Consider the following 15,585-nt stretch of genomic DNA (forward strand, 5'->3'; position numbering starts at 1 on the left):
CGGACAAACAGATATCAACACTATTAACTCAGGTGGTGTAGGTCACATCTTGGGTACTCTGGAAGTCTGGTTAGATCCTCTCACCTAATAGGTGATGGGCACTGTCAGAAATGAAAATCTAGTAAATGGTGCTGGAGTATTACGTATACATCATGGAGGCTGGAAATGGTATTTTCATTCCCCTCCCTCTCCACAGTAGTTCTCTGAGGGACAAGATATATTCCAATCAACACATAACACTCAGGACCTTTCATATTCATTGGTTTGGAGCTATTTAAAAGGTAAAGGGACCCCCGACCATTAGGTCCAGTCGCGGACGACTCTGGGGTTGCGGCGCTCATCTCGCTTTATTGGCCAAGGGAGCCGGCGTACAGCTTCCAGGTGATGTGGCCAGCATGACTAAGCCGCTTCTGGCGAACCAGAGCAGCGCACGGAAACACCGTTTACCTTCCCGCCGGAGCAGTACCTATTTATCTACTTGCACTTTGACATGCTTTCAAACTGCTAGGTTGGCAGGAGCAGGGACCGAGCAACGGGAGCTCACCCCATGGCGGGGATTCGAACCGCCAACCTTCGGATCAGCAAGTTCTAGGCTCTGTCCCCCTTGGAGCTATTTACTTGGAAGTAAATTTTATTGAGACCCATGGTGTCTACTTCTGCATAGTTATTATCAGTAACCCAGTGCTAAGGATCAACATGGTGGCACACTTACAGATCTTCTGGCTTCTAGCCGGGCAATTGTGCCACGCAGAGGCAGAAGAGGGCACATCCTTGCTGCCCCCCCCCCCAATCACCTAGACACAGTAGTCTAGGATGAATTCAGATCTCCATTCTTACTTGCCTTCCCCAACCTGGTGCCCTCCAGATGTTTTGGATTCCTGCTCCCATCATCCCTGACCATTGGCCATGCTGTCTGGGGCTGATGGGAGCTGTACTACAGTGTTCCAGGTTGAGCAAAGCAATTAAGTGGCATGGGAAATATAAATTGCCCACAAGCTTTTGAGCTGGAATTTTGTTTATAGGTTTTTAAGAAAAAGTACAGATGAACTCACTCTTAAGCAGTCATTAGCTGTAGGAGATGATGCAGATTACAGGCAACCTCCCATTTATGCAGTGACTTTCCAAGGCACTGTACGCATCAGTGAAAGTGCATATATTTGAAAAACAATTGGAAAAGCCTACAAACATTCTTGAAAACCCCTTTAAAAATCCAGCAGCACTTACCAGCCACCCACATCCACCTCAGTAGCTCTCTCCAAACTTTGCTCAAACCCCAACCCTCCATAGGCCTCAGTGGTTGGTGCAAGGGCTCTTGGGAATGTACTTGCAAAGGCTCTTGGGATTGCTAGGTGCTGTTTCCATGCCTCTTCTGACCTTTCTAGGGCCGTTTTGGCCATTTTAAAATTCACTTCTGGGTTTGGCGGGATTTACTTGGAAGTAAATTTTATTGTGGCTGTATGCGCAGTCACGTACATATTGAACACACGTAAATGGAGGGTTGCCTGCATAATAAGAATAATCACTCTCCTCTTGCAGCTTTATATGGTGAGAACCATGCTGGAATCGCTCATTGCAGACAAAAGTGGCTCAAAGAAGACTCTCAGGAGCAGCCTGGATGGACCAATAGTTCTGGCCATTGAAGAGTTCCACAAACAGTCCTTCTTCTTCACTCATCTTCTCAACATTAGTGGTAGGTAGTAACAGTCGCAGGTTTGATATGAATGCATGTTTGATGTGTGTAATATGTCAAGAATAGTAGCGTCTCAGGCAGCATTTTTGTTGATATGAATACATGTTTGATATGAGTTAACATTTCAAAGGATAGTAACATTTGGGGCAATCTCTCCCTTTTGCTGTTGCTCATATTAAGGTGCTTTTAGATCTGGATGTGAACTTTGTCAGAAATTGCTATGCATGTGTGTTTAAACTGGTTTCTTGAATACAGTAGTTTGTGGTCATGAAGCATATTTATATCTTAAAATAAAAATCGTATATCACGTGCATACTCTTTTCTTAACTCGGATATGCTCGGATATTATAATTTATAATAATAGCAGATGTAGACTAGCCTTCTGCTCATCCTTCATAAGTGTTAAACCTTCCTCCACTATTTGTGTTTGTAGAGGCCCTCCAACAATGCTGTGACCTATCCCAGCTTTGGTTCCGGGAATTTTTTCTGGAGTTGACCATGGGCCGCCGGATTCAGTTCCCTATTGAGATGTCTATGCCTTGGATTCTAACAGATCACATCCTGGAAACCAAAGAACCTTCTATGATGGAGTAAGAGCTCAAGGATGTTGTGGAATGCATCTGTGGATATAAATGGGTTGGATATCTTTGAGATGGCAAACTGAAGGCATTTGTCTTTATTGTAGCATGTTATTCCTTCTAGCATGTAAAAGGAAATAGTGGCCTAGTGTCTAAAGTCAGGTACTATGCCTTCTGTACTTGCCTTTCATTTGGGGTACATTGTCTCCTTTTGCCATCAGAATGGGGGGATGGCAGTGAGGACTGTCTTAAAGGGTAAGCCAGATGTTTTGTCTAACTGGCGGGGTGGGGACCCTCAGGTGATGCATAAAATCAGCATTCATCGCTCTGGTCTTTTTAGAACTTGTGAACTTTATGGCAGGGGGGTGGGTATGTTTCACTTGGGTAGTTCAAACTCTTCCATCAGCTTCAGTTTGTGTGTGTGAAGAAATTTGTTTTTAAAAGTCAGAGGATTAATAACATGCATTGTTAAATTGTAAATACTGATTACATTTTATTCATGAAACTAGGTTTCCACTGGGTGTGCTTGGTGGTTTGTTTTTAAACACATGCTTACAAAGTGTCCATGGCACACTGAAATGCAGGTCCTGATCTCTCTGACAGGAAGCTGCCATATTCAGAGTCAAACCACTGGCCCATGTAGCTCAGTATTGTGCATGCTGACTTGCATTAGCTCTCCGATATCAGGAGACCAGGAATTGAACCTGATACCTTCTGCATGCAAAGCAGATGCTGTACCAGTGAAGTATAGCCCTCCCAAGGACAGTTTTTGGTAGTATAGCTATCAGGTCTTCCTTTGTCTGCCGTCACTGGCTCCCATTTGCCATTCTTCCTACTTCTTGCACCCTTGGACATGTCACCTCTTACCCATGCTTCCCATGTGCCCTTTCCCTTCTTGCTCATATACAAATACTTTTGAGGGCAAGATTCCACGCACTCCAGGTTGGCTTTAGTGCTAGGTGAGCAGGCAGAGAACTTCTGCTTTAAAGAAGATAGAAACAGAGGTGACTGTCATACCCAAACACTGTGCTGGCATGTCCTAAGCCTGTTTCCTTCATTGCAGGTATGTGCTGTATCCATTGGACCTCTACAACGACAGCGCTTATTATGCTTTGACCAAGTTTAAAAAGCAGTTTCTCTATGATGAAATTGAAGCAGAAGTGAGCTTATTTTCTTTTTTTTTCTTACCTAATTATTCTAGTAACTTCATAAACAATTGTCCAGTCATGCATATTGGTCCTAAAGCCTGTTTCTTTCACTCTTCTGACAGGTCAACTTGTGTTTTGATCAATTTGTTTACAAATTGGCAGACCAGATCTTTGCTTACTATAAAGCAATGGCTGGCAGGTAGGAGACTTCTGCTCGGTTTTGGTTCAATTGTCAAAACATGACAAGCTTTTAACTGTGTTGTATCAGCTGCTATGTACTTCTTTAAAGGACAGACTGCTTCCTTATCTGAAGATCTTATGGCTTGTGCAGGTGGTGAGATCACAACAAATATACATTGCTGGGAAATGCGAGGAGATTGTTAGCACAGAGTTGAAAATGGTCCGTGTTAATAACATGAACTGCTTAGTATTGCATACTCTTTATTGGCAACTACCTTTTTAACAACTAAATATTGTCACTTATCCAAAATATGTTGCCTAACCTCTGTTCCAAATTTTGCACCATGGAAACAGAACTTCTTACAGATTTTTTTCATGCACTAAATCCCACAATTAATCTGATTATTCAGATACCCTTGCTGAATGTGTATAGCATAGGGGTAGCCAAATGGAGACCTCCTGACCTCTGGGGCGCATCAAGTTCACCACCTATTGCCTAGCTCTACTTTTAGGTGAAATATTGTTAATAACATAAACTGAACCATTCATGAGCCATTCAAGTAAAAGCATTGACAAGTTGCTTTCCAATTACAGTGTATTATTGGATAAACGATTCCGGGCTGAATGTAAGAATTATGGAGTGATTATACCTTACCCGCCATCCAACCGCTATGAAACGTTGCTCAAACAGAGACATGTCCAGGTACAACTTAAGTCAGTTGCAACAAGATTCTCGGTCTTTTATATTGGCTTGCCACCTGGGGAGGAGTTGTACATCAGGCTTACATTCCAGGCATCTTTGGGTTGCCAATCTCTGCCATGCACAGAGATGTAAATATGAAAGCCTCAATAATTTCATACAGCACATCTCAGATCCCAAGCCAGCCAAAGGTACTCTTGTAGTTGCTTCACCTATGGTGAGAAGCATCACACACATACAAACATTTTTTGGCCCTTAAAAGTAACTGTGTGAATGTACTCATAATATGGTTTCCATCCCTAGTGAAATAATGGGCTTTAGTATAATGGACAGTTATGGTTGGCATTTCTCATCCATTCATCTCATGGCATACTTTCAAATATGGAAGCGTTCTTTCTTCTCCTTTTTATTGTTTTAATGGGAACATAGGAATCTGCGTTATACTGAGTCAGACCATTGGTCCATCTTACTCAGTATTGTCTTGCTCACTAACTGGGAGCCTCCCAGACAGGGTTCTCTTTTAGCCCTGTCTGGAGATGTGGGACTGAACCTTCTGCATTCAAAGCAGATACTGAGCTACAGCCCTTCTCGCTCATATGCCCCAGCCAGCAGGGGTTTTTTTACTGACTGAAGCTCCACTTCATGTATAAAATTACACCCTTACCCTCAGTTTTACTACAGTGGAGGAAGCAGATCCTTGTGCATATTCCTTTGCAAGCATGGGCTTTCCCTGACTGCTGAAATGAATGGATCAAAATACTTAACCCCATTTTAGTATAGATAGGCCAACTCATACATCTGGGGTACAATTTAGTTCTTTCTCTCTGCATAGTAATTCCGAATCAAGGACCACTTCTTAATCATCTTCTCACTTGCTGTCTGTCTTGTGACTTCCACAGCTGCTGGGCCGATCCATCGACCTAAATAGACTCATCACTCAGCGTATCTCAGCCGCAATGTACAAATCACTAGACCAGGCCATTAGTCGCTTTGAAAGTGAGGATCTGACATCCATTGTGGTAAGTTTTCCCAGTGGCTCTACTAAGGCTGGATGACAGGATGCAGGTTGGAGGGGTTTGTTCCTAAATAACAACAGTAGTAACCGCAACACGTTTTTTCCTTTCTTCATTTTTGTAAGTTTTTACATAGAACAGCTGTACTGTGGAGAGAAGATCCAGATACATTATTTCTAATAGTCGGAATGCCTCTGGGCACCATATGATCTTTCCCAAGACCCTCTCAGGTCTGGATTAAGGAGAGGAAGCAGAATGGAAAGACCTGCTTCCCAATGCACAAATATTGCATCTCTAGTACATTTATAATCCCCAGTGGAGTCTTTTCTCTTATTACTAATGTGCTCACAGTATGTAGATACTGCTCATGTATATGTTACAGTCAGGAATCAGAAAGGGAAGTTGTCAATCCTATATGCATCTTTTGAGAATGGTGCCGTAGGAGACTGTCTACATTCACTGGACTTATCTGCAGATGTGGGAAGAACTGTCAACATCCTCCAGTGGTTGCTGATAGCCTCCACACCTTGGGCATTCAGCATAACATACTGTATTTTTCTGTGTATTAGATGATGTTTTCTGACTCAAAAATTGTGTCAAAAAACTGGGGTCGTCCAATACATGGACAGTGGCATGGGGGGGAGCGGCATGCCCGCCAGCCAGCTGGTTGGCAGGAGCACAACTTCCTCCGATGCCGCAGTGAGCATCTAGGAAGTGTTTCCTGGCCGCAGCTGTGCAGGCAGGAGTAGCTGTGTGCTGCCAGCCAGCTGGTTGGTGGGAGCGCAGCTTCCCCCAGTGCCCCTGTGCATGGGAAATACTCCCTAGATTGTTTCCCGTGCGCAGCGGGATCAGGGGAAGTTTCTCTCCCGCCAACCAGCTGGCGGGTGGGAGCACAACTTCCCCTGATGCCGCTGCACATGGGAAACAATCTAGGGAGTTTTTGCTGCCCGCAGCTGCATGGGGGAGAAGCTCAACAACTTTGGGCTATCTCCCCTCATTTTCTTAAAATTGAGTCCCCCAAAATAGGGAGAAGTCTTATACATGGGGGCGTCTTATAGGCAGAAAAATACAGTAGATAAAATTTATTGGTTCTCTTCTTGGCAAAGAAGAGGCATAAATAACCGTGCACTGGAGTATGAGGATTTTCAAATAGTTGGGTCACTAAGCAATTGCCAAGTATGATACAATGGCTAAGAGATTGCCTTGTGAAAATTCAGCCTGAACCCCTTAAGTCTTGTCTCTGCCATGAATCCAGTCAGTGGACTTAGGAGGTCACTGTGTCTCAGCCTGCGTCTCTCCTTTCTTCTACAGCTTGCAGTATGGGTACAATAATAAGCTTTGTAAGGGTTAGTCAGCTGATGTAAGTAAGCGATATAAATATAAATGTTAAGAATATTGTGTTGTCTTTATAATTCTTCCCCTGGCATCAGTTCAGATCAGATGTATGGTGTTTTCAGTCCACAACCTGTTAGAAAAGTGCCCACTCCTTTCTTTGGGTGCAGGAGCTTGAGTGGCTTTTGGAGATAAACCGTCTGACGCACAGACTGCTGTGCAAGCACATGACCCTGGACAGTTTCGATGCCATGTTCCGAGAGGCCAATCACAATGTCTCGGCTCCTTATGGTCGCATCACCCTGCATGTCTTCTGGGAGCTGAACTTTGACTTTTTACCTAATTACTGCTACAATGGGTCTACTAACAGGTAAGAAGAAAATGTCAAATAGCTCAGTTGGTAGAGTGTGAGACTCTTAACCTCGGGGTCGTGGGTTCAAGCCCCACATTGGGCAAAAGATTCCTGCATTGCTGGGGGCTGGACTAGACTCTTGTCGTCCCTTCCAACTCTACAGTTCTGTCATTCAAAGTGAGGTGCAGTTTGAAGGCTAGTTATAGGTTATGGGTGCATTTCAAGACTCATACTCTTCATCCTTCTTGACCCAAACCAAGGTGGGTTACACATAATCAATTTCACAATAGAGTATTGAAACTAAAAACAATTATAGGCATTGCTCTTGAGTTGGTCAGGGTTTCGGCATAGTTATTTTTAGATCAGAAAAATGACATCTCATTAAGCTGTCAGGGTTGGATGGAAGGGGAAGGGTCACATAAAGCTGGTTAATGTGGGAATCTTAGAGGATACTGTAAATATTTGTGTACAAATGTGATGGGGTTGTATCCAAAGTTGTGGGAACAAAAAGCATACAGCTGATCTTTCTCTTCCCCCCCTGCAGTCTCTGCAGGGGTCCTACTGGACCAAAATCCTTCCACTTGATATTGGATAATTCCTCCCTCATATTGCAGCCCTTTTTCTCATCGCCCAAGAGGGTTTTCAGAGGCTGGAGGAGGGAGGAGAGGAAGAGAAAGGTTGCTTGACTGAGCTCTGCCTTCTACACCATTGGATACAGCCCACAGAATTTATAATAGACACGGAGCTCCATTATATTACATTATAATGAGCTTATTGACTAAACTGCAGATACAAATATGTAGCATTGTTTGATATAGTTTTTTGAAGAAGCATTTATGATAAAATATATTTTCAATAACACTGAAATTCTAGTGATTGGTATTAACAGTTAGAAATGTTCATTTCACAAGTAAAATAAAAGGGTTTTTTTACCGTACTTGGTAGGTGAATACAATAAAAATTGGGAAATATTGTTTCTAACTGAAAATATTAGTAAAACTGCCAGTTCATGTAGGAAAATATTTAGTTAACTTGGTGCATAAAGCAATAATGTAAGGAGGGAACCATAGGGCAATACACATCTTCTCTAAAACAAGCTTTGGACGCCATTTTCTTCCATTTTTTCACAAATACCAGATTTGTACGGACAGCAATTCCATTTACCCAAGAACCCCAGAGAGATAAACCAGCCAACGTCCAGCCATACTATCTTTATGGATCTAAGGTGAGTCAAGAAACATATTGGGTATTCAAAGTCCAGTTTGGAAGGAGTTTCATTTAAATGAATGATTTAATGAAAGACGCACCTTAATTCAGTTGATGTCAGAGCATAGCAACTGCATTGCGGCTTTCTGTAACATTAGTGTATCTAAGGGTCAGTGAGACATTTTTCACAAATGATGTCCATTTGGCCAGTTTCCATGTGATTTGTGCCAGGAAATACTGCAGGGGGCTGGTGCAATCCTCACATCATTGCACAAACTGTCTGCATCAGTGCTCCATTACCGCATTGCCTTGCTTAAATGTTAATGTTACTAATCCTCCCATAACGTCCCTTTATCATTGGACAAATATTGCAATATCCATCACCCCACCTGTTGTCTCAACTTCCTTTTCTCATTATTGGCTTTTCCTTAAGAAAAATAAGCTTTGGAGAAGTCTATCCATTACCCTTTACACATGGGCCTGGTTCAAGCATAATGATCCCAGTCCAATAAATTATGGCTTCCTTCTCATCACCCCACTTCTGCTTTGTTCTCAAGCACCCTGCATTTGCAGGTTTTTAAAACCATGGTTTCCCATGACATCAGACCTGGGAAACTGTTGTTTAAGAATTTCCCTCAAACGACAGTCACAATGCAGGATCAGATTCTTGACTCCTGTACATTTTTCTGTTCCAACCTGAGGTTCGTTTCATGGCTAAAAATGTTGCAATGTACATAGCAAGCAGTGTTAGGCCACATGCAAAGCCTTCCCCAACACTACAATGAATGAAGAAGTCAATCAATGCAAATTCTGGAGCTCATTCTTTAATCAGAGCATCTGTAGAGCTTTGGACTGAGGCAAACATGGTAAGCATGTTTTTCACTAAAATAATTGAGTTAATGGCCATAATCCAAAGGTGTACACACAGAGAGAGAAGGATGCAGACATAGCAGGAAATTTGTTTTTAATCAGAGCTAATGACTCCATATATTTGCTTTATAGAAGGTTGAAATAAGATTATTTAAAAAAAATAAAACACTATGGTGCCATCTGTTTGCAGAGACGGCAAACTCACATTGATAGGAAATGTCATTGTCTGTGTTAGCCAAAATTTAAATCTGATCTACACATTACTCCAACAACAGACCAGTTGAAACCATCTGAAAATAATGACTAATATGAAATGACACATTATTCCTCTGCATCAAATGGAAGGTCTCCATGGTACTTCAGTAGTGATCTTCAGGCTATTCCACACAAGCATGGAGATTCTTCACACAATAAGCTTAAGAAGAGTCTGCTGGCACCTTCATTGGATGCCTAGGAGTTCTAGAATTATCCATGCATAATTTCCATGCACTTGCATCATGTCACAGAAAGGAAGACTGGCTGGGACTGATGTGGAAGCACCTACACATATTAAACCTGCAGTATGGAGATGCTACCATCTTGGCTGCAATATGCAGCTGCCTCCACATGGGGGCCACAGCAGATAGATTGTTCCTCCACTAAGTTCCCATTCTGTAGAATGAAGAATTTTGTGTAGGCCAAACGCTTTTCCTACTCCACCACCAACAGAAGCTGATCCATTTTACCTGCTTCATTTTACCTGCACTTCATTTGCTTGGTATACAGTGGTACCTCGGGTTACATATGCTTCAGGTTACAGACTCCGCTAACCCAGAAATAGTACCTCGGGTTAAGAACTTTGCTTCAGGATGAGAACAGAAATCTCGTGGCAGCAGGAGGCCCCATTAGCTAAAGTGGTGCTTCAGGTTAAGAACAGTTTCAGATTAAGAACGGACCTCTGAAACGACTTAAGTACATAACCAGAGGTACCACTGTATTTTCATTATTTATTTATTTATTCATTCTAAGCAGCCCTTCATTGTGTAAGACAGGTGGAGAAACCTTTTTTAACACTGAGGACCACATTTCCATGGCACCTCTCCTGGGGTCCACATGCCCAGTGGACCCCAGGTGATGGATCTAGGATGCAGTGCTGACTCCAGAGAAGTATATGGCCAGGTTTTCATTAGTTTCGGCTCTAGTATATCGAAGAGTAAAATTTACCCACCAAAGCAGATTGATGAGAGGGGCTGTCAAGCACAGCTATTTTCTTGAGATTTAGTTCCTGTTTTTCACCTGTCAGTAGAGAAATACCTATGTGTCTTTTTCATAAATACACTTGACATTCTGGAGTGATGGACTTGAACATTACGGGCTGCAGTAAAACATAGGTAAGGGCAGCAAATCAACCAACAGCCGTTTAGATGAATTGCAGGTTGTTGTTTTAGTCATTTTAAAGTTCAGTGTTTACAGTTGATGAACACTCTTGCCATGTGAAAATCAATACACCAAGAGTAATGTATCCAGTTCCAGGCATTACAATCTAAGAAGGACAAGCTGGAACATGTGCAGAGCAGGGCAACCAAGATGACCATGGGTGTGGAAACCAAACCTTGTGGGAAACCGTTGAAGGAATTGGGTATGTTTAGCCTGGAAAAGAAGTGTCTGAGAGAAAATACGATAGCCATCTTCAAACATCTAAAGGGCTGTCACATGGAAGATTGAGCCAGCTTGTTTTCCCCTGTTCTGGGTGCTAAATTACAAGAAAGGACATTCTGATTAAACATCAGAAAGAACTTTCTGACAATAAGAGCTGTTCAAGAGTGGAACGGCCTCCTTCAGGTTTTTAAGCAAACCATATATGCCTTAGTTGAGATTCCTGCATTGCAGGGGTTGGACTAGATGACTCCCCGGGTCCCAACTGTACAATTCTATCATTTGTATAAGTGGAAAGGAAAAGAGAGATGACTGGGATCAGGTTCAGAATTGCATGCTGTAGTCTTAGGGACTTCCTATGTTCAAATGTATTCACAGGAAGATATAAAGAAAACTAGGAAAGCACTAGGTATTTCTCATGCTAGGTTCTCTAAAGGATTGTTGAGCAAACTGACAAGCTTTTTTAAAAAATGAGTCCTTTTTCTATGGATTACTGTTTGTCACTGTACTTGAAATTAAAATACCGTAGTAACGTTTGGATGGCTCAGGTTCCTTTTTATTTTATAAGCAGGGCAATAGGAAACTGTTTGTCAGAGATGACTGTCAAGAGAAAATAGCCAGCCAGCCACCCACGTAAATTCACCTTTATAGCACCTTTTGCAGCAGAACCATTGTAGGTTAAAAAAATGGAATGCATTACTTTCCATCAAAACAGGAAATAATATGTACAAATATAGCACATGACTATTGTTTTCATGAGTTTGTTCACCCAAAAGATACTGGTAGCATAACATTAGTAATTCTGATTTAAGGAGTCTCTAGTTACCTAATGCAAGAAGAATGGATGGTATTCTCTGTTGTTTCCTAATTTAAGGACTCTGTCTGTCCTGGTAGCAATACAGGAAATTGCACTCTGCCTTTGCTATAAGGTGTGGAGCTGATGTCAAGTGTCTCCAGTGTGATTGTGAAACAGAGTAGGGATTCAAATATATATAAGATACTTCTATACAGATGACTCCCCACTTACGTGGGGGTAACATTCTGCCCCCCTGTGCACATAAGTGAAATCACTTAAATTGGGGAGCACTCTTTAAACACTCTCTGTGCCCATCTCTCTTTAATCCACACTAAAAATACTGTATCCAAAAACATCCACAACTAGAATTGAAGCTCTGTGATTGGCAGTAGTTATTTTTTATTCACCATTCTTACAGTACAATCCTATGCATGTTTACTCAGAAGCACGTCTCACTGTTTAGGAATTATTATTATTATTAGGAATGTGTGCTTAGGATTCCAGCCTCAAAATCAGTGATACATAATGCCTTCCATGTTTTAAACAATTTCTGAAAATTCAGAACTGCAAGTACTTCTGGGTTCCTTTTGTAAAAATGGCATCATATTTATTTTCCAGGAATATGAAGTAAGCACAAGTATCCATTAGCAACTGAATTAATTCCTTTCTGTTCCATTGCTTATTGCTACATATGAATTCAGGCAGGGACAAAGAGCTGCTAAAACTCCCACACAGAAGAACATGTTGATTCACTGCTGCTATATCCTTTTCTGTTCAGTAGCTGCAGTCTTCCTTTTTCAGTGTGTAAATCTGCTTTTGAATATGCATTAGCTGTTTAGCATCCACATGCTGTTCTTTTTGTATTTGTAATAGCTGCAACTGTTATGCTACTTAATACAGGGAGTAACTTAACTACACTTCTTGTACTCATCTTTGTAATTATTTTTACACATTTTTAAAGAATTTACTTGTTTTAACATCACTGTCCCACGTAAAGTGATCCTTATGTGCATTTCTTGAACTATTTTTAAATTTTTATAAATATATTGTTTTACCGTCACTAAAAAGTTGTGCATAGGCTGTGATCAGGAGCTCTGATCAACATCTTGAGGTGAAGGGTCAGCTCACACAATCCTGCTCCTCGCTCACTCTGCATATTGATTGAACTTGTCTGAACAAGGCTATGATGAAAGTCTTGGGAAACAGGACTATAGCAAAGCACTCCTCACTATTGCTTATTCAGATTTCACTTGGACACTCCCATTAACACACCTGGTGTTCCAATCTTCCATAAATTGCTTAATGAAAATGAAGTAACATACAAAGCAAAGAGTCCTCTGTTTATATGTCATGACCCAATTTACCGTTGCTTGGCATCAGCCAATCATGTTAATTATATTTACTCCAGTATCCACATTAATTGCATTATCTCATTGATATCAAAGTATAGTACCTTATTGATGCACAAGCTAATGATTTATAGGAGGCTGTAATCATGATGTTAGAATAATACAAGGAAAGCCAACAGAAGTCCAAAGGGTACTTGTTGGACATGTTAAACAGAAGTGAACATCCAGTGTCTTATTCTAGTAATGGTGTTGCAATCACAGTTTGTTCATATAACTTTCCTTATAAATGGAGATTGAACAATGCATGTCTCCTCAGAAGTTAGACATGTTGAGTTCAGTGGATCTCACTTCTTGGAAAGTGTGTACATGAGTGCAGCCTAAGAAAAATGTGTCCAGAGTTGGCAAAGAAACACAGATAACAACAGGGGAAAGAACACTGTATGAAAGGCACATTTGCTTTTGGGCAGAGATTCCAGAGTTTTGAGCAGAGAATTCAAAATTCTCTGTCAGCCTACCGCTAGATTCTGTTATATTATTAGCAAAATAGGAAAATGTTTACTTAGTGATCTGCAAGCTTCAAACTATTTGTATAGCTGTTCAATATATTTTGAAGATCCAGTAATGTTTTTGTTTTTGCCCACCCCCACAGCCACTCAACATTGCCTATAGCCACATCTATAGCTCCTACCGGAACTTTGTGGGTCCTCCTCATTTCAAGACAATCTGCCGGCTCCTTGGGTACCAAGGGATTGCTGTGGTGATGGAAGAATTGCTGAAGATCGTCAAGAGCCTGGTAATGGTGCAGTTGTGGATGAGGTTCAGGCCAGGAAGTCAAAACAACTCTGTATATTGAACAATACATTTTAAAAATAAAATGTATATTATTTTAGAATATAATTCCCATTACATTGAGATGCCTGTTTTGGGTTGGCAGAGTATCTCCACTGAAAATATTCTGTTCTGGACTCTGATTACATTGTATTGGAGCAAAGACAATGAGAACAAAATTAAGCACCAGGAACTTGGGAAATGAAAGATGTTTCTGGACCTGTATCTGCAGTGCACATTTATATCAGTCTCTGATCTCCCCAGATCTCACTTTGCAATTAGAAACATAGGAAGCTGCCTTATACTGAGTCAGACCAATTTTCCCTCCAGTTCAGTATTTTCTGTGATGACTGGCAGCAGCTGTCCAGGATTTCAGACATGGTCCTCTCCCATCCCTAGATGCTGTACCACTGAACTAGATGCTCTACCACTGAGCCACAACCATTCCCCAGGGTCCCCATAAGCTTTGTTTAGAACCTTTAAAAAAAAGGAACACCATTGTTGTAAATCATTTTCATAACCGCATCTGTGGCCACTTTGTAAAACAGAATAAGCTTCCAAGTTTATACTGATCTTCTAGAGCTGACTTTTGTGTTCCTCTGCTTCTTGTAGTTGCAAGGGACCATCCTTCAGTATGTGAAAACCTTGATAGAGGTGATGCCAAAGATCTGCCGCCTGCCAAGGCATGAGTATGGATCTCCAGGTTGGTACTTGGAATGCTTCATGAGATGGCTATCAATGTCAGTTCTTCCCTATGTGCATCTTTATTTATTTGTGAAATTTGTATTAATGCACTTTCACCATTCTGCTCAGGATGGCTTATGTGTGGTTATCCTGTTCTAAAATAAGTTATGCCAAGAGATAGTTTCTTGCCTAAGGCCCCCTTCATAACAATAGACGTTTGAACTTCGATGTCCTTGGCATAGGTCCAGTGTTCAGTCCATTACACCGCACTGCCTTTTCCTGTGGTTTCAGTTTGTTGATGTTGATGTGTGGAGAAGTCTCCTAAAAGACTAAAGATTATGGAGAGTCCATGCTGACATCCCACCAGGAGCAGATAGCCAGGTTATCATTCAAGAAAGCTGTTCTGTCCACCTACCCCAAGAGATTTCAGGTGGGGATGGAGTTGTATTTGGCCTGGACGGTGGTGGAACACCAGCATCAGCATGTCAGCACATGTTATGTCAATGCTGACCTAGTCTGAATTGATGGGGCTATATAAGTTTGCTCCACCCCTGCCCTGTTTACTATTCTCAGCTCCTGCCAGCTTGCCCTTGGGCCACAATGTAGGACTAGAAGGTCACTAAATTCCAAATAGGAATCCTCTAGTTTACAGTGGTTTTGTTGTTGTTGTTTTGCCTACTCTGTACAGGGCCTTAGAGAAAGTAATATTTCCTAACATCTTGAGCTCACAAGAAACATAGGCATCTGGAGTATCTTTCTCTTTCCCCTACTTTTTTCTGGGTATGATTGGCTGTCAGTAGCGTCCTTCCACAGCATTGCTCTTCAGGTGTGGAGCAGCCTGAGCCATAGACTTCTAAGAAGGTTGAAATGAAAGGAGAGAGTATGAGGCAGGCGCTCAGGACCACAGCTACTTCCAAAGGCAACACCAACTTGCTCTTCGCAGTTGGTACCCTTCTTTCCTATCATATTGATCCCTAGTTAATTTCTTCCTTTCTCTTTTGCTTCTTACCAGGAATCCTGGAGTTTTTCCATCACCAGCTGAAGGACATAATTGAGTATGCAGAGCTCAAGACTGATGTGTTCCAGAGTCTGAGAGAAGTGGGTAATGCCATTCTTTTCTGCCTTCTCATAGAGCAGGCCTTGGTGAGTTAAAATGATTTCTTTCAAAAATTGGCAGGGTTTAAAATAGATAAATTAACAAACCAACCAGATGAGCTCACCCAG

The 15,585-nt window shown here is 41.6% G+C and overlaps 1 protein-coding gene across 4 annotated transcripts in view; it reads left to right on the forward strand.

The window, feature by feature from the left end:
• Nucleotides 1-15,585, forward strand: part of CYFIP2 (cytoplasmic FMR1 interacting protein 2) — a 62,449-nt gene that overhangs the window by 33,445 nt on the left and 13,419 nt on the right. For all 4 annotated transcript variants that reach the window (XM_079968193.1, XM_079968192.1, XM_079968190.1 and 1 more), the window contains exons 16-26: nt 1,537-1,690; nt 2,124-2,280; nt 3,332-3,428; nt 3,539-3,615; nt 4,191-4,299; nt 5,196-5,315; nt 6,812-7,011; nt 8,131-8,218; nt 13,499-13,642; nt 14,290-14,380; nt 15,374-15,504. In XM_079968193.1, coding sequence (XP_079824319.1) covers nt 1,537-1,690; nt 2,124-2,280; nt 3,332-3,428; nt 3,539-3,615; nt 4,191-4,299; nt 5,196-5,315; nt 6,812-7,011; nt 8,131-8,218; nt 13,499-13,642; nt 14,290-14,380; nt 15,374-15,504 — 1,368 coding nt within the window. The remainder of the gene's footprint in view (nt 1-1,536; nt 1,691-2,123; nt 2,281-3,331; nt 3,429-3,538; nt 3,616-4,190; nt 4,300-5,195; nt 5,316-6,811; nt 7,012-8,130; nt 8,219-13,498; nt 13,643-14,289; nt 14,381-15,373; nt 15,505-15,585) is intronic.

The sequence above is a fragment of the Podarcis cretensis genome, assembly GCF_951804945.1.
Source record: "Podarcis cretensis genome assembly, chromosome: 2".
Lineage (NCBI taxonomy): Eukaryota > Metazoa > Chordata > Lepidosauria > Squamata > Lacertidae > Podarcis > Podarcis cretensis.